At 42.1% G+C, this 27,812-nt stretch overlaps 1 protein-coding gene across 1 annotated transcript; it reads right to left on the bottom strand.

Moving 5' to 3' along the window:
- Positions 1 to 17,148: 17,148 nt before the first annotated feature.
- Positions 17,149 to 25,656, bottom strand: LOC138609276 (voltage-dependent calcium channel gamma-6 subunit-like). Its single transcript, XM_069681911.1, has 6 exons — positions 24,969 to 25,656; positions 23,139 to 23,249; positions 22,771 to 22,879; positions 19,744 to 19,818; positions 17,501 to 17,638; positions 17,149 to 17,375 (listed from the first exon to the last, which is right to left on the bottom strand). The coding sequence occupies exons 1-6, from the start codon at positions 25,176 to 25,178 to the stop codon at positions 17,149 to 17,151; spliced, it is 870 nt and encodes a 289-aa protein (XP_069538012.1). The 5' UTR covers positions 25,179 to 25,656.
- Positions 25,657 to 27,812: the final 2,156 nt, after the last annotated feature.

Consider the following 27,812-nt stretch of genomic DNA (forward strand, 5'->3'; position numbering starts at 1 on the left):
GGACATGTTTCAAGATAAAACAATATATTAGATACCGCTACCGGCAGCAAAGGCACAAACATGAAACTATCTAGCTTACAGCACTGTTAGCTAGCATAGATAACTGTTAGCTAGGAAATAACAACTTTCTTCTCAAGGTAATCTTAGCTCAGCAGTAGTTGAATGCTAACGTTAGCATTGTCTTTTTCAAATCAAACCAACGTCCCTCCAGATTGTCACTATCTATTGACTTTTCTTTTATATGATTTGCAAACTTGGCACTCAGCCGTACTACATTACTACAGGATTTAGGCTTCCCACCATGATGGTGACGTCAGAGGAAAAATGGCCGCCGTGTGAATCTGGTTAATATCATAAACAGTCATAAAACACCTGGTATTATGAGCAAATCCATGACAACTGCCTTAAAATTGGTCATGCTTTTAGCTTCTCGTTTGTAAGATAGTTACACAGCAGTGGTGAAGTGGGGCCTCAGCACAAGGGAACTTTTATTTTCACATAGTTGTACAAAATCCTGCGCGCGCAACTGGGAGCTTCCCAGTAGAACCAGTCTCCCTTTGCAGCAGTTGGGGGTTAAGTGCCTTGCTGGGGGCCAGGGGAGCTCAGTAGTCATTAACTCTCTTGTACATGTTAGCTGCTCAGCTGCTACCAGGATTAAAACTGTTATTTTATTTTAACAAGTGGAACCGACTAAGCTTTGATTTAGTTATTTGTAAGTCACTGGATATCTAGTTTGAAACTGACAACAATCAAAGTGAAAGGTTGAACACATTCAGAAGGTAGTGATGTTTCTTCCTGTAATCGATGCTAATACTTAGACTATACTGATAGTACCCCTCCGATACTAGAGTGATTACAAATACTTACAAACTATTATTCCTATCAAACAGCAGTAGCTATACCACAAACCCTGTTTTTATGCGATATGATAGCTAGCGTCGTTGTGACCACCTTAAAACAAGTCAAGCTAATGTTAGCGGCAGCTCCGCTAGCAGCCCCTCCTGACGTCCTACACGAGCCAAAACCCTGATTTTAAACATGAAACTGCGTTAATTTATGTTCAATGAGTTTGAATTACCCAAACTTTTTAGCGTAATGTATCTGAATAAAAACAGTAAAGCCTTAAAATGGTAAACGCTTGTTGCTAACATTCAGCTAGCTCTGACTAAAATTAGCCTACACTTTTGCTAGCGGCTTATTGGTCTTATTTTCTGCTCTAAAACAGTATTTGCTAGTGGCAGCCATTATTTATATTATTGGCTGCTGTATTTAAGAAGAAACACCTGGATTTTGGGGGTATTAAATATAAGTATTGGATCAGATCAAATACCTGGTACCGTATTTAGCTGTAGCAGTAGCTGAGGCATTTCTGTTACTAGCACTGGTATTGGAACAAATATACAAGGCTGTTTGAACTTCAAATTGAGAAGTCTTTTGACCTTCAAACCACCAAATCAATTCTCTGTGGTGTTCTTAACTTTATGTCTCTTCATAAAACATTGTTAATAATCAAATAAAAAAGTGGCCAGATGGTATAAGCCACAATCCTCTGTTCCATTTCTGTTTTAGAAGTACAGAGAGCCACAGACGGGTACATTCAGCCAAGTGACAAGCTGCTCAGTGATGAGTTGACTGCCAATTCCAGGTCAACAGTAGCTACTTAACCTCTGGTCCCAAGAGAATGACCTCAGCCATATCTAACCTACTGACACACACATACACACGCACACACCAGGGGAGGCTGGCACACTGTGAGCCTATTTATTTTTCATTGTGTGTCAAAGGTAATTACGGTGACAGATGGGCATTCTCAGCACTCCTAGAGACAGGCACAGCCATAGACTTTAAGCTTCATCCTGTACGCCTCCATGACACCACTGCCAGCTGTCACAGTTTGGTTAAACACTGCAACAAATGTCCAACTGAACCAGAAACTTCGTCTGACGTTACATTCCCAGTCTTTGTTCAAATGTGTGAAGTATCTGCTCAAGTGTGACCGAAGGGATGTAGAGTACTCTTCTTGCTTCATGATAATTTCACTTGTTTGACTAAAGTACAAAGGAATTTTGGTTTCCAGCTCCTCAGCAGGCAGACCGACGCGGTTTGAGCCTGCTATTTAGCATTAAGTCGTTTTTATGGCAAGAATATAATGTCGATATTTGATGGTTCTTGCTGGTTATGACTTGATAGAAACTTTGGTTTCTTGGGATATAATTTCAGATGTATACGGCCATCCACAGATACAAGCTCCAGGGCCTTAGTTTCTCCTGAAGAGTTAACTTTCACTTTAATTGGACATAAAATGGGATTTGCAGAATTGTCCAATTGATGCATTTTTATTTGTTGCCAAAAAGAAAACATTAATGCTGTGTCTCGATTCTGCTTTTGACATTTGACAACATTTGAGCCCGGTTGTCGCCCTCAAGAATAATAACTATGAAAGTGCCGTAACTTTAACTTTGTTAGTTTGTTACTTATTGGTTCCCCTGTTTCACACTTTGTGGAAATTACTTCATTTTATGCGCCAAAGAAGTGTCGACCCCTTCCACTACCCCAGCTGACACATCCAACTGCGGCCTTCATGGCCCTTACCTGGCTTAGTTGGGCTTCAACTGCCCCATGGGCTCAGAGTGAGCTATTGAAGGGGATGTTGGGGCTTGCTTGGGCAACCCAGAAGAAAATACATGAGCTAGAAGTTGGCTTTTATTTACACAGTGAACGTTGGTACTGGGTTGGTTCCCAGTGGGCTCAGTTCTACCAATATAAACCCTGTGTGGAGACATCCAATGCATGTTGGGCCTCAATGTAAACTGGGGACAAACTGGTAGGGCACCAAATTTCTACATTTTGGCCCCAAATGGATGTACTGGCTGATACGAAGCCAAGATGGCAACCATTGAGGGTGAGAAGTATCATTCCACACTTAACTTTCTCAGCACTCTGTTTTGCGAGGCATCTCTTTTTTTTGGCTGGAATTGCACCAAACTCAACTCGCAACAAGATAAAAGGTGCCAATAATTGAGCTTACTGGAGAAATCCAGTTTAAAACTTCAGAATGTCTTTAGTCATTTTTAGTTACTGGTTGATCTGCAGCACTTCTTGGTCATGGATTATGTGTCAATAGAAAAGTTACTAAGTGCACCCACCAAAGTGGGGAAAGTATCTGTAAAGTTGGACTTTTACGTGATGTTAAATTGCCAAAAGAAAAAGGCCCCAGGGTTTGTATGATTGTTTATGATAACTTATGGATACCGAAGGCTACAAGGCAGTTATCTGTTGAGTGTTCCTGCAAAGGGCTGCAACCACAGGCAACAGGGCAGGGGGGCAATTCAGTTTACACTCAGGGGGAGAGGTTTTACTTAGATCAATAAATGTGTTACTCAGATATTAGATATCATTTTCCTCACTTATTCTTGAAAAATAACTAAATTTAAGCACACATTGAAGATGTAAGAAGTTATAAAGGATCTTAATAGAATTTCTATAGAAATATTCAGATTTTTGAGCGCAGTGTATTTTTGAGGAGAAGAAATTTCCGATACGGATCTACGGAATTCGGACTGGAACCCTGCACATATCCTAAATGTGACAATTGGACTACTGTTCTGAACTTTGAATGGACATCTACTGCATTTGCAAATGAATTCAACTCAACCCAGACGAGGCGGGAGACAGAAAAGAGCACAACAGCTTCAGCTCCCCTCCGTCTGCCTCTTCTAGCTATAACTATGTACTATTTCACAACCTAGAATAATAACTGTATTATTGAGTATATTATCGGTCCATTCAACAAAAGCACATAATGTCTGTAAATGGTAATCTTTGGGTTGTCTTTCCGTTCGGAGTTATTGATCATCTCTTGGTTCCTCGAGATTGTAACTCCTTGAGTATTAATATCATGTTGCTGGTGTTTCTATGATCGTTATGGTTATTGCAGGGTATTTATACATTTTGAAATGTTTTCTTTTTTGTAATCTTTTTTATATTCCTTTCAAGGACTTTTTCTTTCTCTTGCTTATGTACACTAAAAGTCTGTGGTGTCACGTGGAAAGCATGTGCACAGAAGTCAGAGGGTGATCACGTGTAAAGACATCTTTGGATCATCACTTTTGGTATTTCATTACATTTATTCGTACGGGGAGAGTTGACTGAGCGTGCATGCTCGTTTTCAGCAACGCCCTGATTCACCCTGCATAAGTATTATCACAAACTGGCACCTGCCCAGTAAAAACCAGTTTGCTGCTGGTTACTGAGCAGCTCTGTGCCTTGCTCGAGGGCGAGTGTTTATCATTTCATTTCCTCCATCTTGGTTGTTCCAGCTGTTGTAAAGATGCTTATCGGCTTTTGAGTCCATTTGATTTTTTAAATTTGACTGTGAGATTTATTTTTTACTGTAAATGTTATCGTTGAACTGTTTTATGTTTTCATGTAAGTATTCTCGTACTTCTTTTTTACAAATATTTTTTCTCTTTCTACAATTTTAATTTTGTCTTTAACTTTTTCTATTTCTATCCAAAACCGTTCTTTCATTTGTCGTGTTTCCTAGTTTTTATTTCATCTCTAGTCTTGTTGTTTATCGACAGAACTTTGTCTAAATTTCCTTGCAGATTAACTATTTATTTTAGTTTCCAACATTACCAACGTAGCCTAATAATCAGTGTTTTTTAATGTTCTGACTAGTGTATAATTGTAAGCGATAGAATTTATATGAATCTATTTATTTTCGTGGTGATATGTGTAGATATTCTTAGTGTTCTATTGTTTCCTACACCTGTAACTTTGGGCTATTAAGGCTTCATGCCTGCCTGTGACACAGCGTCAGGAGCCTAAGTGCTGGGCGAGTGAGCTCAAAGGTGTGTGTGTTGGTGTACTCATAGTTAAAATACAAACAAACAGTATGTGTTCAACATCATGAAATGAACACTCACACACATCCTGAACTCGTATACTTCCTTTAGTGAATGTTTGTGTAAGCGTATGTCCTGTTCCTTTGTTTTCAGTCCACATCCTGATGTAAAAGCCGTTTTAAAGGCGCCGTGAGTCACCAGCTTCTTTTCCCAACTCTTAGGCTACTGACGTGAGTCGCTCCTGAAACTCTTCAAATGGAAAACTGGCAGATTTCCACTCAGCAGATGGATATTTATGTAAAGAACAATAAGGAAAAGGGGAAGCAATACAATATACTGATCCTCACTGGAAAAGACAAAAAATATAAGGTATATAGACATATTATATATATAAATATATAGATATATTCAATAAAGTTCTATATGAAAGTTTGGTTGTGCCATGTGAGTTATTGACAAAAACAATTAGATACTGATGGAGCAACTCCGAGGTCACAGTTGAGCCTGGTGTTCTGGTTAGAAAGTTAGAATCCATATAAACACGAATGGGCCCCAACAGGTAGAAATGTCTTGCAGAGGGTACAACAAATATTGCAGCATGTGAATGCTTGAAGCTGGATGCTTCCTGTTGTCTGTTTCCTCTCTGCCAGTGTTTCATTCTAAGTAACAGTTGTGCCAAATTTGAACCAGGCCTACCGGAGAGATCCCGTTACAGTTACAAGACTGGAACGGGAATCATGGACAGACAAATGTTTTTCCAGGACATAATGATGTCACAGGATAGCTGACCTTTGACCTTATAGGTATAAAATGCCCTCAATTCCTCATTCTATCCTTTAAGACATTTTTGTTTAATTGTGTCATAATTTAAAAATGAGTTCTTTTGAAAGATCACAGTGACCTTGACCTTTGACCTTTGACCACCAAATTTTACTCAGTTCATCCTTGAGTCACAGCGGATGATTCTGCCAAATTTAAGGATATTTCCTCACGTTGTTGCTGAGATATGAGGTTCACATGAATGTGACGTACATATTGACGGACCAATCGTCCAGAATACATATTGCCTCTGGTCACAGCTGTCACAGGCGCAGATGCAGAGACAGGGAGTTGAAAACTGATACAACTTTAATTGTTCAGTGTTTCATTTTTATTTTATGCAAATTTGCTTGGGATAAAATGTCACGCAGCGGGAGGCCAGGAGGTCAAGTCTCCAGCAAAGTGAATAAATGAAGAATAGAATGATGGTAGTTTATCTGATCTCTCTCTTTACAACATCTTTTTCCTAAGAGATGATACACTACAGGCCAAAACAGAGTTCTGCTCGGCACAAAGATGTGTACATTGTTGAGAGTTTCTGAGTGGAAACATGCCCCTATAGGTTTCATTGTATGCATTCAAACAACCAATGATAGGCAGATACTATCTTGTCGAAAAAAGAGTCATGTGACAAATCTGACCCAGAAAAGGAAGCAGCACAGACGATGACAGGCAGTAATTAAGACATCGCCGTCTCTTAATAACGCTGAGACGTCTTCTCTGGAGAGAGACACAGGGAGGGACTGTCAGCCCGGGGGAAATGTGACACTTTTTAATCCCGCTGACAATAGAGCTGCAGGCGGAGCACACGGGAGACTGAGATGTGTTTGGTTGAAGCATCAGAGGAATGTGATTCGGTGTCAAAGTTTTAATTAGTTGGCCGTCTCCTCGTCTTTGTGCAGCAGGAACGGGCTCAGCTGCTGTGCACCGGCAAGAATTATCGCTGTATTATTACCACATCTTTGGAACGATGCAACGACGGAAGATGGCTAATCATTTTGGATCACTGTGCAAAATCTTTTGTCTGCTTATTCTGTTCAATGTAACCACTCCGTTCCACAATTTAACATTGTAAGTGCCAAAAACTGCAGTTCCTCGGCTGACCACTTGAGGCTGCTTCCAAAAGCGAGTCATTTCTAATAGAAGACCATAGTAATAAAGTAATACATTTGTTTACAGCCTGGTACAGATATGAGACTAAATATTATGTCTATTTAATGAATAATTCTAGTCTGTGCTCACTATACTGGCGTCTTAGCTTTGCCCGTTAATGAACTTATGGGCAAGCAAATTAAATATCCTCAGGGGCTATCCATGGGCTGTATAACTTTGGTTAGCTCAAAGTGCAGAATCACTGATGTGGGAAGTGAACCTGTTTTTTTGAGTCTTGCTGCTTTTTCCACTCAGCAGTTTGGATATAGGGTCGAAGGTTCATTGATCTTTAATAAAAAAGTTACCTTCCAGGTAATTACACGAAAGATTAAGGTGGCTGAGGTTAAGTTGACCTGCTGGTCGGGGGGGTTAGGGTCACCGACTATTGTCTGTGCCCTCATTAAAAAGCTAATTTACCTGCTTTAAAGGAACAGTTACGTGTGAGGTGGAAATTGGGCTCAGATCACAAAACCAAAGTGCAACGGTTTCACAAGCTGTGCTCATCAGGGTCCTGATTCTGAGCTTGACACAGTTCGTCCACCATGACACAAAAATGCCCAGAAGCCTGCATTAGGTGTTTTTGTAACACAGATTCCCGGGTTCTATTGGAGTGCATCAGGAAGTAGATCCAGGTTTCTGAAAACCAAGACATGATGCAAAAGAGATGCTAGAGGGAATGTAAGCGTTGTGAATGTTAACCATGTGTTTAATATTGCTAAGATGGTCTGGTAACGTTTGCTTCTCGCTGCAGACATCTTTATAATATCTAAAGATGCACATTCTGGTCTCCTTGTAGGTGCGGTTGTCCCCGTGCAAAAAAGGTCAATTATTTATATTTATACGTGGATTTTTTTAAGCCACACATTCTGTTAATATTCATCTTTAAACTGTAAGTAATAATATATGTGGGACGCCATCTGAACGTGGAGAATATGGAGCTTTTTTTATTAATAGGCAGTATATTGGAGTCATAATTCATGCCCACAACCCAATCACGGAGGGGATTAGTGGATATGTGGGGAAAAAGACGCAACTCATTACATTACAGATTTGGGACTTCCATCTCTCCATATCCAGCGTTTAATAAACGCCTTCCATACTGTAACCCTTCACAGCAGGACGGTGTCTACAGTGGGTGTTTCCCATGCTGCACCAGGCTCTCCTGTATTATTATGTCTAGCAGCACAGCTGTGGTACACACAGTACAATACGATAATAGCTGCCGCCGTGTGTCAGCTTTCATGAGTCAACAGGAGTCTGCCACCTGTGAAGACATTGTGCATTTTAATTTCCTCTCTTCATTCAGTCTGATGCTCGCTGTCCGGCTGTCTCTCTTTGGTGGAGGAAAGCTCGTGTCTGCAGCCGCTGATAACAGCTCCAGGCTCGCTGACAGACCGCCATATGCCTGTAGGGAGGTCTGTCAGTCAAGATTACACTCTCATTTCCTCACGTCCTCACATGCTTTCTCATTCCCAGGAACGGAGATCCCAGGACAGTAACCTGGGCCGTCTGAGTGGCACGGACACTTCTGTCTAACATCAGGGTTCGTACTCTATGCATGTACGGTCAGAGGTGATATGTCGACTTTAGGATCCAGTGATCTGAGAGTGTAACAGGATACACCAACATTTATCTTACCAAATAAGTCACTGCAGAGTTCAGCGACAAGTTTCACCTCATTTCCATTGAAACAAACAAAATCGCAGTTGAGGAATTAATTCATGTGAAAATGTCACCCCAGGATCAATCACGGTAAATGGCAACCCAGAGGAGTTCTTTATGATCAATTTCACCACAAAAGCTTAATCAAACACTGATGATGCTTTTAACATTCTGAACTTAACCTTTCGGGTTTTTGTGTGTTTGTTTGTCATTGTTTTATGAAATATCAGACAACCGCTGTGCAGTTTATTGTCCCGAAAGGCCAAATAGGTCTGTGCTCGAGTTATGTGAGCATTAATGAGCAGGTTTTGGTGTTCGTGCTCACCATACCTAGCTTGTTAGCCCACTTAGTGTTGCCAAGAATTGACTGATTAGTTGGCGTCAGGATTGTTGATGTTTTTTTCCCATGAAAAGGAAGTAATATGGAGGAGGAGGCAGGTCATCTTATGGTATCTGGATTCGCCGTTCAACTGTTCTCCCTGCAGAGATGTGTGCAGTGAGCAGTGAGTCTGCTATGCTCTGAGTATGTCTGAGTAGCTACCACCACAGACAGAATCTCATTCTGGTTAACTAGCTCATTTGGCAGCCAATGAAGTAGCCACAGGTACAGACTGTTTACCTTGATAATTTGGCTCAAACCCCTCGCTCCTCTCCAGCTTCACCCCTCTTCTCCAAATATGGTCACTTCCTCCAGAAAACCAACAAATCGGCTGCTAAAATGTCAAACTTGAGGCTTTAAGCATTTGTTGTTTAACATCACGGTACCCATTATTTATTGTCTATGGATTAATGGGCCAGTTTGGCGATTTTAAACCTCAGTGCTTTCATGCTATTAAGGGGAGCTAATGCCATTATGGTACAATGGGCCCTGGAAAACCGTCTCATCTGGCGGAGGCTGGGGAGCTTGCTAAACTAAACTTCCTCAATCTAGGATGCACGCCTCCGATGTCATGTCTCGTTCAAAATCATCAGGTTTGAAATGTAGACTGCAGACATGAAGATTTGTTAGACGATCCACCGGTATATTCTCGTCGTATGTTGGATTCTGTCCCGCTCTGAGCCGTTGCCTGCAGCGAAAAAACGGTATTTCACTCCAGCATCTCTCGTTGGGCCATTCCTTTCAGAGGGAGGCACGCAATGCACGCTGGGTGTTGTAGGATGTAGTACTGGCGAAACCACGAGCTGTTTGTACAACTTTCTCCACAGCTATGGCCTCAATTTCAAATATCATTACTTCTATCGATTACAGAGAACACCAGCTTTGACTGACAGCGGCTTTTTCAAGCAGCCACTTGCTCCTTTAAGCATGCCGTGGTCAGGGTTAAACAGCTTTTTAATGTAATCACAGTGTGTTTGAGTCGGACAGTTTAAATGTCCGTCTGGTGCGAGTAACTGTCAGGAAGGTCCTGCTAACTTCTCCCACACACGTCTGTTCTGGGTGTGAGCCAATAAAGCTGCAAATATTTCAGGGCTTCATATCAGCTATCGTTGAGTACACTCTATTTTCTTTCGGGTGGATTGGGTGACATTTAGAGTGAATGACTTTTGGGGGAGTGCTATAGTAGCGGTCCGGCTATCAAACAAGCAACCTGAGACACAGAGCCCGAGAGAGATCGATTGTGTTTATGCCTGATGGCGTATCTTTCAGGTGTGGCTTAGTTTAGCACACATGAGAATAATCTTTTCTGTGATGCAATGGTCCCCCTGCATCATATATTCATTTTCCACCTCAGCCACACATTACTTTCTACAATGAGAGATCTGTAGGGACGTATCTGCTGTGAATTGTTACAGAATGACGCCTTTTTAATTCAGTGTTTTATCCACCACCAGTGTGACATTCGTCCAACCAACAGGGTTGATGTTACCGGCGTCTGAAGCTGTGTTTTTCGGCTGCAAAGGTGAGAGAATTGGCCGGTATTGGAAGGTAAAACTGACAACAGTAAACACATAAAACAATGAGGAGATAAACAGTGCAAAGTGTGGCAGCTTTGGCAGACAAAATGGCTTCTGCAGTGTTGGAATATTTACTGATATTAGCCTGTTTGTCATGTTTTCTCAGCGAGCTAGCTGTGTCCGATTATTCCCACGTTGACAGGTGCTGTAAGTAAAGACCTAGCTAACACAGAGGGAGGAGGTTTGTGGCTCCACTTTGCTGACTCAAAAAGAAAACGTGTACCTTTAACAACATAAGATCACTTCCCTTCCTGACTTCTCGTTAATTTGAGCAGGATCATTTGATTCTCTGCGGGGCAGTTAGCTGGATTGGATGACGTCGGGAATGTTTGACGTGAGGGGTTCGGATTAAAGCAGGTTCAGGCTGTGCCTCACGCTGTGTGTGCTCTCGGGTGTGTAGCATCATATTTGCGCATTCCTGTGCTCACTGGGCAGAGGTCCCACGTGTGTGAACGAACACGAGCCCACACATGTGCATTTGAACCAATTTGAGAGCGTGTTTGTGTGCACAGCTCGTCTCCAGGTTTGTGTTTCTCCTGCCACGTCAGTCCTATTGGCCACGGTCTAAATTTAGCGGGGAGGTCGCAGCCAAACAGCATGGGAGACGCTTCAGAGAGACGTGAGCCTGGAAGGAGGTCAACATGGTGACTGAGATGAGCTGTGAGCGGGATAACAAGATCCCAACCTGGGGTAATGTTAGCGGAAGGAGAGGGGTCAAAGTGTCAAATGACCATCCTCAAAGTTCACCAAAGACATTAAAACGGTTGATTGATTAAAGTAAAACTGCAACATGATACAGCTCTGCATTTAATGTGAAAATATCACCACATGCGGGTAACTAATGCTGCCGGGAATACCAGAATCATGGCTTCATATAACGAAGGTAAAGGGCTGCTAGTGGTCTGGCAGTCTAAGTATGTACTGGATCATATAACGGCATGTAACATGCAACTGCTACATCCTGAGTTCAAATTTAGCTGAGACCTTTGTTGTATGTCACAGAGCTCTTTCCCTGCTCTTATTTACGGCTGCTTCTCGCAGTTTACCGTCTGTTAAAGGTGAAAACTGCACAAATCTTACATCCAAATTAAAGTAAATATGAGTTAAGTTTCATTCTTATCTTACAGTCTGTGGCTTATTTGTCTTTAGATGTGAAGGTGTCAGAATTTACATGGTTTTTTTTTTTGCCTTTACCATTATTATTATTTTTTTAAGATTATTTTGGGGCTTTTTATGTCTTTATTTCAGAGGGAGGACAGTGGATAGTGCAGGAGATGGGGGAGGAGAGAGTGGGGATGACGCGCGGCAAGGGACCGAGGACGGGAGTTGAGCCCGGGACCACCACATCGAGGACTATAGCCTCTGTATATGATCGCCGATTTAACCGCTAGGCTAAACCGGCGCCGGCCTTTACCGTTATTACGTAGGACAGTGGTTAGAGTTGAAAAAGAGGGAAGAGAGGAGGGGATGACATGCAGCAAAGGGCCGAAGGTCAGCAAACATAGAGCACACGCTTTAACTGCTGAGCTAAACCGGCACCCATGTTTTACTTGTCTTATTGTTTGTGATTTTATCTTCACTTATCTGCGCAGATTAACATTACCGTTTGTCATGTACGATCCTTGTTTTGTTGTGAGTTAATCCTGCTTATATTATGATTTGTATTTCATTGTTCAGAGCATTTGCAGAGAGAGAGCTGAGGAAATTGTGTTTGGTTCACCATCTGACTCTCATGATGCTCCTATGATTATTCATAACGAAAAAATCAGGCAGGTTTCTTCTTATAAATACTTGGGTGTAATGATTGACCGTCTGTTATCCTGGAAAGACCACGTTGAATTTGTCTGCAAAAAGAAAGAATTCATTTCCTTCGCTGACTTCGATCTTTCAGGGCGAGTAAACAGGTTCTTCTTTTGTTTTTCACTTCTGTGATTCTGAGTCCTACAGTGCTGTAACACCACATGGTACAAGTGTCTGTCCACTCTGAAGTCTAAACTGTTCCACAAGTTGAAAATCTGCTCAAAGATTTTAGGACGATCACTTGAAGTTTCTCAAGTGATTGTCCTAAAATCAGCCTATAACAAATTATTCTAAGACTGGCAAATCTATCTATCTATTTCCTGTTTTATTTTGAAGTTCTTGCCCCATGTAGGTCTTGTCTTGTTTAACTTCCTGCCTTTGTGTGTTTTCCCGCCTGTTTGATTATGTGCCACGGCCTCATTGTTTTCACCTGCTCCCTTGATTGTCTCACCTGTGCCCGGCTCACCTCCCCAGTGTATTTGTCTTCCCATGCCCCTGTGCTGAGTCCTCTTTTGGATAATTTCTTACCTGGTTCGTTGGGCCTTGCTTTGTTGTTGGATATTGTTTGCCTGCATCCCTTGGACTTGGACCTCAGTAAGTCTTTTTGTTCTAACCTTTTGGTTTTCCTTTTTGTGTTCTTTAAATCCTTGGAGTCTCACGCCTATTTTATTGCATTGTTACACTATCAAACAACAATGTTAGCTAGAAAGTGGCTGAATGCTAATGTTTTTTACTGGTAGCTAACAATGGGGGCCTCTGGTTGGCGGTTCAATCCGGGGCTCCTCCAGTCTACATGCCGATGTGTCCTTGTGCAAGACACCGAACCCCTGAATTGCTCCCGGAGGCGCAGCCTGCACTGCGTGAATGCATGGGAATTATTTACTGATTAGTGACCTTGCATGGCACGTGATTAGTGTGTGAATGTGTGTGTGACCCGTTTGGCAAACAGGTTATTAAATAAGAAGAAACTCGGACAGCGCTCCAATTTTTACTTTTATTGCCAGACCAACGTTTCGGGCAAGACGCCGTTCTTCAGCGTATTCTGGCAATCAATCACAATCAATATGCACAGGTGGGTTTAATTATAGATGACCATAGGCCGCGCAACAGTACATTCAAAGAAATGCATCGCAACGAGCCAATTGGTCATCAAATAGGAATTGTTTTACCTATAAATATGACACAACGTCCCACTGGATTTTTACTGTCTTCTCTATCTCTATCTTGTTGATCAACGGTAAACGGCGAAATGTTAACGTTTATATTAATGTTTGTACCCAGGAACACAGCAGTACCACATTTTCCTTTTGAAAAAACAGTATTTGAACTTCTCACACTGACCACGACTTCAGAGGAAAATGTCTGCAATCAGAAGTTTTGGACTAATTCACCTGCAAAGATTTGGAGATTTCAGAAATACAGCCAATGACACCAAATCTATTGAGCTAAGCGGGCTCATTTGTAGTATTTAGTATTACTTAAATGTCATTTTACCTTTAAAACTGATGAATTTGCAGCAGAAGTCCGTCGAGCTTGTTTGAAACATGCAGCCAGTTAACACAGTCATTTTTACAATGAGGTGTGAAGTGGTCTGGTTCATAGAAGCTGCCATGGAGAGGGCAGCGACTGTAAGCTGAGAACGTGTCGAGAGTGCAGAATAAGAGCGAAATGGAACCCGAGAGAGACAGACATCAAATATTCATGACGTGTTTAATAATAAAATGAAGACATTCATACTCAGTTCAAAAAAGTTGAGGAGACGTTTTCGGCCTCCATTCAGGCACAGAAAAGCACTTTGTTTTAACATAAATCATCCAGGAAACACGGACGGTAAAAACATGGCGGCGTCAAACTGTGTACCCTCGACTCCACCATAAATCTTTACAATGCTTGCTGCTTGTATCTGCTAGTCAAACACTGTGTAGCGCCTACCTTAAACATAATGTAAATATCACATACATACTCTTCTTCTAATGTATGCTGTACATATCACACATGATATCTGATAAGGATAAAAAGACAGGTTGTGTTCATCATCGCACACAGGTAATAAATATGGTGTGAAATCATTGAAAAAAACTTTAATTTTGTAGTTTGTACAATTACAAAATAAAAGCCCCGGCACATGAAAATGCAAGTAACATATTTCTAATTAATGTCTCTATGTATTATAATGAATGAACAACAAAACATCCATCATACGCAGACAGAACAAAGACGGCTCTGCAGACATCTGAGGACAAACAAATATTTTCACACATCACTGAGAAAAACAGGATTCTTAAACGAGGTTCTCAGATCGGAGGTCGATCATCTGCTGCGTTCATTCAGTGAAGGTTTGAAGGTGTCGTCTTGTTTCGCAGCCACAGCTAATGATCAGCGTTTTGGGCGAGAGAAAGCTGTTCAAGCTAATTTATTTGATTCAACTCAATGTCTGAAGTGTGTTTCTGTTGTATACTGTGGCTTTAAGAGCTAGTTACAGGTCATGTGACCGCTTAGCAGGAAGTTGAGCACGTGGCTGAATGGCATTGTATCAGAGTGAATCCAGCTACATCTGCACTAGCGTTGCGTGCCTTTGATAGCATCGTGGGTATTTATTGTTTATATAAGTATAACCTTTATTTATAGCTGATTATTTTTGGGTAAATGTTTCATTCGGTGAACTTTAATGCTTTGAAGATTGTGAGTTGCCTTTTGTTTATTGCCAAACTGTTGTTACACCACTGAAGGTTCATATGCATAAATAGAAATAAATAAGGCAAATTATTATTGATAGCAGGTTATAGATATGACGCATGTTTAAATTTTGGATTTAAAAAAATACAATACATACATTAAGTAGGACTGATTATGCTTTTTTGTATGTTTTAGTTTCACGACTTTCCTTGGAACATCATTAAACCGGTGGAAAAGTGGACAACAGTCTTCAGAGTCGTGATGTTAGAAGAGTGTTTATCTGCCTGTCAAGATATAGCCCACATATATTGAGGACAGAACAATTAGCTTATAATGTTAACCGTCTGTGAGCTAAAACTCAGCCCCAGTAACGCAGCTGTGGCTTAGTGGTAGAGTCCGTCGTCTTTCAATCGGAAGGTCGGAGGTTCGATCCCCAGCTCACTCAGGCTACATGTCAAAGTGTCCTTGGGCTAGACACTGAACCCCAAATTGCTCCTGGTGGCATAGCCAATGGGTATGAATGTGATATCTGATTGACAGTTGGACGTAGCAGCCTCTGCCATCAGTGTATGAATGGGTGAATGTGATATGTAGTGTAAAAAGCAGCTTTGAGTGGTGGCAAAGACTAGAACAGCACTTTTTTAAGTACAGTCCATTTAACAGAACTTAACAAATCTAAACTGTAAATGGTTCTCTACCTTTCAATCTTTAACTGTTAATCTGTTATAAAAGTTAATTTTAAGGTTTCATTTGACAATCGGTGTATTTGAAATGGTGAAAAAGCTAGCATTAAGCTAATGCTCCTTTACTGAATGAACCAACAGAGAATTGACTCCAAACCCTGCAGGATGATAAGTAAGACAATACAGGAGTGTTTCCCAAACACAGCTGAGGGTTAAAAACTGACTCTGGTGAAACTGTTGTACTAAAAAAGTTTCTGACATCATGGTCTTTTTTCACAGCGGACATTTTGTACATCCAACAGGAGGAAAAGCACAGGTGTTAATAATAACTTTAACAACAGTTTTGTTCTATTCAGGGGTCATGACAGGCAGTCAGCATGCACACCACCAGGACCATGAAATTGCAGCAGCTAAATGGAATACAGCCATCATTAATGCTGCTATAAACACCTGTGCTTTTCCTCCTGTTGGATGTAAAAAAGGCCTACAGAAAGGACGGCTACAAAAATAAACCCTTTTTAGCCAAAAACAGCTGTTGGCTGTATCGTTCTCTTTTAAACCACCAGACTCCATTGACAAAAACATTAAAGAGGGGGTATTATGATGTTTCACATTTTCAGACATGTTTATAGTGTTACAATGTTGGATGTCCAGACTAAACGTGGGTGAAGTTTTAAATCTGTAGGTAAAAGTATGTTGTCGTAATCCCCATGCTTCTCAGCTCAGTCTGCAGGCTGCTGTGAACGCTGAGGCTGCACTTGTGACATCACAAAGTGCAGGTTTCAGAGAGCTGTCTAATCAGAAGAAAGCACGTTTGTAGGGGTGGAGTTTCTTAAAGGGACAGAGCTGACTGAGTCGTTTCAGGCAGAGGCTGTGTGAGGGCCTGCACAGCACCAGTGTGAGAAAAATGAGTTTTTTTAACTGTAAATTATGCTAAGCTACTCCACAGGTATCACAGAGTGAAATATGAAGCTTGACATTAGCATAGTACCCGCCCTTTAATGTTACCTTGAAGAACACAGGAGTTTCTGATCTGCTGCTGCATCGACCGGTTTGTCTGCTTCAGCTATTGTGACGCTTGAAAAGACACAACGACAAACTATCCACTCGAGGCAGCAGTAGATCCTCAACTCCTGTGTTCTGCAACATAAGATTAATGATCCTTTCGGTTAAGCCTGAGTGGTAACAACCAGCAGTTTTAGCGGATGTACTTTATTGGGGCGTATTTGCCGTGAAGGATTCAGTTGTAGCCATTACAGCCCCTCTGAGGTGGCAGCTTACAAAGACAACTCAAGAAATATAAATATTTTTGTACGCTTGTGAACAGGATAAACTTGTCTGATAATGCAAACAATATTGTGATTAAAAGATGGAATTAGAGGAATGAGTCATTTGCATGGCATGAACTCCCATTACTCTCCCATGAACATGCTTCCTTTAAGTTCAAGCAATCTCAACACTCAGATGTCTTTGGGAAACCTCCCCGCCCCTCTGCACCCTCCCTACTCACAAACAGAAAGGGCAGATAAAAGTGCAACTCCACCTCCAGGCCACTAGCTGCTGCTGCTGCTGTCCTTCTGAGGGAGACACCTCTGCCAGGGGCTGTAGGGCAGAGCCAGCAGCAGGAAGAGGATCCCGCCCACGATGAGGACCGCCCCCGCACTGCCGATGCACGACACCGACCAGGAGAGCTCGTGATGGAGAGGAACCGTGTGGTCGCTCGCCAGGAGGGCCAGGACGGACTGGTGGAAGACCATCAGACAGAGAAGCACCATGACACCTGTGGAGGAGACAGTGGACGAAACAAAGGTCAGCAATGTCACATCAATTTGAGACGCTCCGTTAGAGCATTATTTTCAGCCTCTACCTTCTACTATACATCAGAAGAAAGTTGCCTCTACTGACCTGACAGAATAAAGCAGACGGACGCCGGCTTGAGGAAGAACAGGATCTCCTTACTGAGGGACATGGTGATGCAGATGGCGCCCATCACCATGAGGAACAGGCTGAACAGAGCCAGCATGGCTGCCGCTACATTCAGGTCTGCAAGAGGAAAGAGGACCAAGCTGTTATTATTGCGTCAATTTAATAATACTCATGACACAAGGAACTGGTGCTGGTTTTGGAAAAGGACAGATGAGGTCAAATAAAGTCATCAGCCTGTACGTATAATACAGAACAGATTTCACCACCGAATGTTGCAGGTTTTTAGGAAACTAACAGCATGATAGCTGTTGCATGCTCCACACTCACAGACTCGCAGACTTCGAGGCGCGTTCCCAGTAAGTGTGTGAGTGCTTAGTGCTGTCCCACTGTCAAATCATAAAGTGCGTGAGGGCTCTGATGGGACTTTACAACGCCAAAGGATGCAATTATGCGAGTCCGCACTTCTGCAGACTTTACAACGGAACATACCCAGAGTTCCTAGCGAACATGGTGACGTATACAGCAAGATTGTCCAACCCCCAACTAAATGTTAGCAAATGTTCCTATATTGAAGAAATATTCAATTAATGTTAAGAAAGCGAGCATGAACGGTGACGGGAACCGCAAATCTGTAAGCGACAACATGTAGGCCTAGTTAATCACTTTTGTTGTTTGTTTTTCCCTTAAATATTGGCAAATGATTCACATTAAAGGGCAGGTATTATGCTAATGTCAAGCATATTTCACTCTGTGATACCTGTGGAGTAGCTTAGCATAATTTACAGTTTAAAAAACCGGTGCTCTGTGCAGGCCCTCACACAGCCTCTGCCTGAAACGACTCAGTCAGCTCTGTCCCTTTAAGAAACCCCGCCTCTACAAGCCCGCTTTCTTCTGATTGGCCAGCTCTCCGAAGCCTGCTGAGGCTGCACTTTGTGGCACCTGGGGATTACGCCAACATACCTTTACCTACAGATTTAAAACTTCACCCACGTTTAGTTTGGACATCCAACATTGTAACATTATATATATATATATATATATATATATATATATATATATATATATGTGTCTTAATATGTGAAACAGCATAATACCCCCTCTTTAATGTCTTTATGACTTTTGATAGTTTACATATTTTAGCAAACACTGTGATGTAAGACACAAATAAAAGCTGGAGGTCGGCTTTCTTTTCAATTATTTAATGTCGCATTTTGTTTCCAGGCAACGTGTGATGTCATGATAGTGTGATGGGGTTTTTTTTTTACAATTCAGCCCTAACAGACTCGCACACTGCACAGCTGACATCAGTAGAGACTGTGAGGGTAAAGTGCGTAGGCTGTAGGGTGGGGGTTGGGAATGGGCCTAAAAAGCTGTTAAATGTAAAATCATCTGTTAGGTTCGCATCCTCGCAACAATCAGTAGTTGTCTTTTGCTGCAGGCCTGATATAATTCTATATTTTCATACATTTGGACGGCCTTACTGCCTGCCTACCTGCACACACTCTGCTGGTACAGTGATTGCAGATGAGCCAAGCCTATAGTTTAAAAGTACAGTATAAAAGAAAGTAGCTAACACAGCGTCACATTAAAGGCGTATTTAAAAGCGGGGATGGGGGTGTTTCTTTTTCTTCAACGTCTTTGAGACACAAGAAAACGGGTATCTGTGTTTTGCAGCATTTTGTTGCGCAGATTTCACTATTTTATAGTAACAAGGTCTAAATGATGTAACAAATTGGTGTTGTGTGCTCCGTTTAATACACTCACGGCTGTATTTATTAAATCAATACATTGATGCTCATAGCGTGACGGTGATTTGACACCAGCAAACAATGAGGCTTTAAAATGTGTTTGTCTTTCCTCATTCAGCGTATGGCACTCTGTGATCTTAATACATTACGAAGCTGCCAGGGAAATGGGAGGTTAGACTGCAGCTTGGAGACACTTGAACGCAGCGTAGGCGGAATAGATTTCAAAACACTCACGGAGCAGACAATGGCCAACCTGAAAGAGCGCTGCGAGGAGGTGAAAGGAGATGGCGAGAGAAGGAGAGGACGGACATAAGAGAGAGGAGTGGAGGATAAAGAGAAAGCGTAAGAAGAGAAAGATGAAGGGGCAAAGAGGGCGAGAGGGAGAGGTGGAGAAGAAGGGATAAAGAGAAGAGGCAGTGGGCGGATAAGGTGGGACTGAAAGGCCAAGAGAGCCGAAAGAGGTGTGTGACTCACTCTTTCGCGTTGTCTTCTGGAACAACACGGTGTTTTCCCCCGTGGTGAAAAACTTGAAGTAGGTGCAGTTTGATTCTGCAGGAGGAGAGAGATGCAGGAAGAGAAACTGTAAACGATAGGAACGTAAACATGGACAGGTAATGTGCTGTAGCTGCACACGATCCTGATGAACACCTTATTGAAATTCAAGGGGCAACATCTCTGTGTCGTTGTACGCTTTAGTCTCAATCAAACATAATCAGCCGTGAACGTCAATGACAAGCTCAAGGTGACAATCCGAAGCATCCTGCACAATTACCGTTCAGCCGTCCCGATAATGTGTTACAGCAATTAGAGTTTGGCCGTCAAACAGAATGTGACACCTCTTTCTGTTCCCCACACAAGCGAGCCAAACACACACACACACACACACACATCACTCTTAATTAGCGTGATCAAAGACAAATCCTCACAGCGTTCAGGCTTGTTTTTCTCTTCCCCACAACAGTTATCAGGGTTAAATCACTGCTTCTGTTGAGGAGCTGCACTCAAATCCCATTAACAAAAAAGGGGTCCCTGTAACTGGTCAGACAGACAATAATTAGGCTTTCAACTCGCTGACTGCAGAACATGCGCACAGCCATTATGAAAGGAACACGGATCATGTTGTTCAGTCATGGGCATCCAAAACATTTAAAGCAGAATGGTCTGAGCATATGAAGTTACCTTCATGCTGTGATAGTCATGAATGTACAGTGACTCCATATATGTTAAAAAATGACAATCGAAACCAAGCAGGCCTGAAAATGAATCTAGCTGCAGTTCCTCGAGTGGCCACTTGAGGCCGGCTCCAAAGTTGAGTCTATCCCCATTAGGCCCCATATTAAAACGGCCCCAACTTCACAGCAGAATAAACACGTTTACTAACTTGTTATAAAACAGTTTTTACCCATTTCATGACAACAGTTTGGGTGATTAATTATTATATTACTATCCTGTTTAAATATGTTATGATAATCGTGGGCGTGGCTATTTTAAGTGACAGTTGGTTGCAGCTAGCTGTCTGCTAGGTGTCACCTCAGCTAATTCAGCCACCAAACTTGACTTCACGGCGGTGTTTGTGACTCTTTTGGATTTTCCGCGTGGCTCCCTGTGTGTTTCACCTGCTGTATTCATTTGGATATTTGTTACCTGTTTTGTTGTTGGGTATTGTTCGCCTGTACCGCTTGGACTCAGAACTCAGTTAGCCTTTTGTTTTGCCTTTTTTGTTTAAATATCTGCATAGTCTTTGTTTGAATCTCAAATGTGACGGTGTTGAAGAAGTCTGTGCTCCAGCTTTTTCTGAGAGAAATGTTAGGATGTTAGCACTCAGTAGGTATCTGTGTGTGCTCTCACGATCTCCATGGCTTGTTTTTTGGCCTTATGTTGGAAAACCAACATTCCACTGGCCAATATGGCGCCAGGGAGGCAATGTACAAACCAACTGGGTGACATCCCAGTGGGAAGCCAACCTTTAGACTTCACCTTCCATTTGGAAATAAGAGGCCCATTTACAAAGTGGAATTTTAAACCTTGTTTTGCCTGTTGAGCTTTTGTTGATTTTGTTAAACTTCAGACTTTTTAACTAACTTGATTTTTAATGTTTTGTAGACAAAGCTGCCTGCAAGCTTTGGAAGTTAGCAAAAACATTCACTTGGCTGAAGAATTTGTGTCCACAATATTAAAAAAATTATCTGTTTAGCCGGAAATTTTCCAATAACACTGCATGTTTGCAAATTCAGAAAAGAGGACGAGAGAGGTGGAATAAAAGCCCATCATTCTCTGATGGATTGAAAATTAAACACATTCTTCTCTAGGTTCATTTTCTTTGACTCAACAGGCCTAAATTTCACTGGAGCTCATCAACACATTCCTGTATTACTTTCAGAGCAGTTAGAGAGTTAGCAAGTGGGAGGCTAATCCCTCTCTTGTAGTACAATGCAATGGATGGCACATTGGGGACTCATCAAAGAATGGTGACTAAACAATAATACTCATTATCTGTCAAAACCGAGAAAGTTAACCGCAGCGTGGTTGGCCAAACTATCCGAGAAACACTCGTATGTTCGCCGTCAGGTAGGACAAATGGTGTCAAATATAAAACAAAACCACTCAACACTCCGACCCCCTCAAACCACTCCGCCAACAATAACCCTGTGATAATTTCTCTTTTGTTTAGATGAAAATCAAACAGGGCTTCTGTCTGGCCCTGATGATGAACACACACAAAAGCTCCTGGTGGACTTTTCTCAGCCTGTCTCTGTTTTGCTTTTATATGAGTCACTCTACAAAAGGGGAATTCATGCAGGTGAGTCATGGAACAGGGGAGGGAAACTGCAAATAGCTTTAATAATCTCTCGCCGCACTCCATCAAAAACAGTCTACTTAGACGTCCAAATGTAATTTTCAACCCACAACAACTGCACTATTTCCATTCGCTGTTTTGTGCACCTGTAATAACTAACATAATTGGATACATTGGAGCACTGAGCTAATGGAAGTTATTTATACTTTCCTTTATTTCCATGCTAATAATCTTTCTTCCACATTTAGTTTTTTATTTACAAGCAGTAAATATAAACATCATTTTTGTCCATTAAACATTGTTCTTTTTTTTAGATGCTCGAACCAGAAAATCAGGTGTTGTTGCACGACAGAGAGGACTATAATGATCCAAATGATGCATCCTCTAACTTGACCCAAAAGCAGCTTTTTCACTCAGACTGTGTAACAATGACTCAGGCAGCGAGTCGGCCCGGGGCATTCATCCAGCCAGCCATCAAACAGTGAGCCAAGCATCATTTGTCTGTCCAGGAAATCAGGTAGACCACTCATTCATGCCAACTCGCTGCTCCAAACTGAGCTGTCCAACAAGCTGTAACGCTCTATCAAGCGTCCAGTCAGCCAGCAGGCCTGTCAATCATCATCCCTCCCTCACACGGACCAGTCAGCCAGCATTAAGGTCACACAGCCATCAACATAACCAGTCAGCAGAAATGCCTGCGTCACCTCCAGGTAGTTCAGCAGGCCCACAGCTCTCTCGCTCTGGGTCGATATCAGCCACCCACAGGGTCTTGGTGCAGCCCTTCCACAGGCCGTAGTGAGCTGTCAGACATGTCTGTAAAACGAAGATCATAAAGGCTACATTACTTTTCCATCCATCACAGGGTTCAGATGACGATGGTTCGTTTCTAAAGTGTTGTCCATGGACATTAATAACGTATCATTTCCCCCCATCCTCCATTAAATTGTGCATATGTAAACACATCTATGAGGGCATTCATGGCAAGGCAGTACATTCAGGGCCACAGTTTGGGGGTTAGAAAATATGGTCACCCTCACTCAGGAGCCAAATTTGCAGTTTATTTCTGACTCACTTGGTTGTTGTAGAAACTCTTAGGGGGTGAAAGCTCCACCCAGAACTCTGTCCCCACCCCGAGGACTGTCAGGACCACGCCCACTATGGCTACGAAGAAGGCCAACTTGATCTGGTGACAAGAACACAGAACAAAACCATTTCAGTATATAGTTTTGCCTTTTTGTAACGTGTATTGGCCAGTATTGATCCACTTGATCATTCAGATTTCTTCTTGTACAATATTAAGCATCCTTGCAACCTCTTACTTAGGCCCTTACCATGCTTTCTGAGACCTTTTTAGTGCGTCGAGTATGGGCATTGGAGGCGGCCAGAGTATGCTTTATGTCTGTCTCAAAGAGAACATGGGGACCAGACAATTAGGACAAGCTCAGAGCAGATATCCTGCAGTATTGAGCAGTGCGGACGTTACAATGCCAAAGGGGAAGAACAATCTCTGCCTGTTGTTTTTTAAGGCCTTCAGCAGATAAAATACCAACCCTCTCAGGAGTTCATGTGTGTGGGTGGGCTCTTGTGCTTCAACCTTTGTGTGGAGATGTTGAAAGTATTAGAGTATTTTTTGAAAGCAAGGACCTTTCGCCTGGTCCTGACTTCTCTAAAAGGCTCTTTCAGAGTATTTTTGGGTAACAATGGGATCTACAGTTTGGAGATGGGACTGAATTATGCCCTGAAGCTCTTTTGACAATTTGAGTGCTGAAATTTAACAGCAAAGTTATAAGCAATTATAGCAATTATATCCCCACTAAACACATAAATCAGTACCTCCTTAATGTCAAAGGACTTCTACTGGGCATACTGAGGTGTTCCCAAGACATATGAGATATGTATGACTGCTGCTAGGTCCCCGACTAGCTGGATGTGCTTATACGTCCAAGTAACGTGCCCAATCATGACCATAGGTGAAGGTTGACTTGAAATCCTCTGCTTAAGGTAGTAGCTCAAGCCCAGCCCACAGGGAGCAATACACAGTTTTCTTGCAGAGAACCGTGGCCTTAGACTTAAAGGTGCTGACTTTGATCCCAACCCCTTAACGCTCAAACCATCCCGAGAGCATGCTGGAGGTTGCAGTTTGATGGAGCCAAAAGAACCACATCATCTGCAAAAACTGGAAAGTCTCCACTCTCCAGCTGCGCCTTGAGATCCTGTCCATAATAATCACAGATTCTGTGACAAGGTAAAACCTTGATGCAGAGCAACTGAAAGCTTGTGCCAGTAATGCGGACACAGCTCTGGCTTTGTTTAAATTAGGATAACCCATACTCCCTGTATCTCCCAGGAATCATACAAGAGTACATAGCTGGTCCCCTGGTCCACTGTTCCAAGGCCATGAGGGAGGGTCAATACGAGGTTTGATATTTGGCTGGAGACAGTTGTGGTCGGTTAATTGCCTAGAGGAGGTCTTGGACAATAATTTGAAAAACGGTTACCTCAGGGTGTACAGCAACAGTGAAGAGGTGTGTTGGCGAAGACAGTCCAACAATATCCAAAGCCATCAGTATTTTAGGTACCACTGCCACTGAAGAGCTTCTTGACTACATCAGTGACATCTACCAGGTATATGAGTGAGGCTCTCAATGCATCTATTAACTCCTGGTTGGGTTCAAGTGTTCTTTTCACTGCTTGACAATGACCCCTGTCCAGGTCCCCTGCAGGTCACCTTCCCAGCTTTAACAGGCTGAGCCAAGTCCTGCTCCCCAAATTCCTATTTCCTAACATAAAAAGTTCTTTACATTAACAGGCCATTGTATGATTGATCGGTTCCCTTATCTCAACTTTTATTTCGTATATCTTGAGACAGAACACGCACGCACACAACTTGAAAACCAGTTACCTTCCCTTCCTGTGCCTCACTCATGGCGTGTCCTGTTGATGTCGTCCGGCGGCGCTTGTTCCCTCCAAAGGTACTGCGTCCACTCATCAGGCTGGTCAGACCTCCAGCACCCTGGGCCGGTCCTCCTGCTGCAGGCACGCCCACCGTTCCTGCCGCTGCAGGACCCACTGTGCGGCCCTCCTCATCAGTCACCAAGAAGGTGGACCACATTTTGTGATGAAGTAGTAAAAAACTAAAACAGCCAAGTGGGCTTCAGTTCAGAAGCCAAGTTGCTTTAAGCTTTAACCTCAACAGGGACAGTGAATTGGTGAAGGATGGAAAAACTGTTGTGTATTCTCACTTTGTGCCCATGAAGAAAACAGGAAAAAAACATGAGAAAAACAGATCTGACAGTAAGGAAGAGGAAGCAGGACAGAGGTAGAGAGATAAACTGAAAAAATAAATTGGTTTTAAAAAGCTCGATAGAAAAAAAGAAACTAAATCTAGAATGTCTCTGAAAACTTTAGCAGGAAGAGGCAGAAATCAGCCTCCTTTTGTGAAAAAGCCGAAGAAAAAATGGCGGCTTTGATGACGGATGCAAAACCGATGAATGAATCATAATGGGAAAAAAAACAAGACAGAAAATTAGGGTAGAAAAGTGCAGCCTGAGAGTCTGAGGTAGAGGTCAGTGCTGGGTGAAAAGATGCCTCCTAGAAAAGAGAAAGACAGGAGGAGAAAGTAAATGTGGGAGGCATTTTTGTACAAAATCACCTTAAACAGAGGTCAAAGGTAAAATAAGTAGGATTTTATTTTTTGCATTTTGTCATCAACACATTCAAACTGGGCCCCTCCTCCTGGGCTCTTCATCACCAGAAGCTCACTCTCACTCTCTCGTGCAAGAACACGCCCACCCCGCCGAGCTAACACCGACAGCATCATGGTTACCTTTGCACTAGGATGCTAACCGCCGGTTACCTTTGCACTAGCAATCAGGGCATGTTGCACATTTCATGGAACAAAAATAAACCAAGAAACGATTCACTAGTGCTGGTAAACAGAGTGCATTTGCTATGGATGCTAGTTGTCATAGCATGTTAGCAATGGTGGCAAATACTAAGACGATGTTTCCCACCAGGTTACCGGGGGAGTACACAAAAAGGTAATAAAATGTTTGCGTATATTTAGTCAGTTGGTTGGGAAAAGTTGGGAACCACTGTTCTAGTACTGCTTCTAACCAAAATTACAAATGTAGAACAATGACAGGCGAGCTAACCTTCATTAGTTCAAATAACTTTGGATTAAAACCAACAAAAAGTCGACTCTATGTACAAAACTTCCTCTAATAACGTAGAATTATCTGTGCACTCTGTTCTACCTTCTTCATTAGGAAAGAAAAGCAACATGAAAAAGCACTAAGCATCGCGTAATCACAATCAATTATCTATTTTCAGATGTTACGTGACGGCAAACACAGAGAAAAGACACTGAGATCATAGCCTGCTATCTATTCTGAGACACGTTGTGGTACCTCAGCGCCTCAGAAACACTCATCACGTTCGAGCCGTAACCAATTATCTTTTCCGAGAAGCTCTGTGATGGAGAAGTCACGCAGATACGCTGCGGATGAATTGAATCTTAAACCCTTTATGTCTGAAGGGTGAATGAAGCAGCTGTCCTGCCGCGTTCCACCAGGATTGTGGTGACAACAGACGTGACACGCAGCCCTCCCTCTTGTTAGCAAAAATGAAACGCGTCCCCCCCGGGGAGAACACGTAACTTCACTTTCACATCACTGTCTGTCGTGTTAACAAGCTTACAAGCTGCAGACGGTAAGAATAGAGTCGTTTTCTACGAGTACGGACGACAGATTTACACACATACATCACCTTCATATACTGTTATTAAATCAGATCTGATCAATAACTGCTCTCTGGTTTCTGTCACTAATTTAAGTAGCTCTTAACTAAGAATTTCACGCTGCAGTGGTCCACAGTTTAAGAGAAGTATCACTGCACAGATTGACTCATATTTACTACACCCGGAAACTGTAACCCAAGCTTTTAATATTCATAACATTTATTAACTTTGAAAGACATATTTTCCAATGTGTTTGTCATAAAATGTTATATAGTCTGTCTTTTACATATTTACTCGTGTCCTTTCAAGTGTAGAGAATAAAGTCAGGTTGAACGACATTCTGTTTTATTATTTCAAAATATTTAAATAAATAACAGGTACGTATGACAGGTCACATTTCTGTTCCAATTGGGTAAATGATTAAATAAATCTTCAGACAAACTGGAATATTAGATTTGACGAAGTAGAATCGACAATTTGCAACTACAGAAAATATTTCAATTAATAATCAAATGCCTTTAAATCTTAAGAGCATCATTCAGTAGAAAAATGACACGACTGACTTCCTAGAAGAAGTAACAGTAGTGTCCGTAATAACAGACATGTTTAACGTTTTATGTAAATGTTCCAATCAATCAATTTTTATTTGTAAAGCACCAAATCATGACCAAAGTTATCTCAAGACAAGTTATCAAAGAGCAGGTCTAGACCGTACTCTTTATGTTACTTAGAGAGAGACCCTACATGACTGGCAGCTTACTTTGGCAGGCACATGCGTCAGATACAGGTGTGAAACCTGCAACCCTTCTGCTACATGAGAGGTAACGTGAGCTAAGGCGCCTCTGGGAAGACAAACGACTCAAATACTGATCTTAAAAATAACACTGAATACATGTTTCACTGTTGGTTTCTGTTATTTCCAGCAGTAAAGCGAACATAACCATCAAGGACAAAGGTAAACTTCCTAAAGTCATGTGCACGCTGTTTGCCAAAATGGCAGGCATGAAA

The sequence above is a fragment of the Semicossyphus pulcher genome, unplaced genomic scaffold, assembly GCF_022749685.1.
Source record: "Semicossyphus pulcher isolate SPU_LCO1_2020_fin unplaced genomic scaffold, fSemPul1.0.p SCAF_5, whole genome shotgun sequence".
In the NCBI taxonomy this organism is placed as follows: domain Eukaryota; kingdom Metazoa; phylum Chordata; class Actinopteri; order Labriformes; family Labridae; genus Semicossyphus; species Semicossyphus pulcher.

Coding starts and splice junctions, on each gene's coding strand:
- LOC138609276 (XM_069681911.1), bottom strand. CDS start 25,178: ATGTGGTCCACCTTCTTGGTGACTGATGAGGAGGGCCGCACAGTGGGT. Junction 23,250..24,968: donor GTGAGGCACAGGAAGGGAAG/GTAACTGGTTTT, acceptor TCTTGTCACCAG/ATCAAGTTGGCCTTCTTCGT. Junction 17,639..19,743: donor CCAGAAGACAACGCGAAAGA/GTGAGTCACACA, acceptor TTCCTCTTGCAG/ACCTGAATGTAGCGGCAGCC.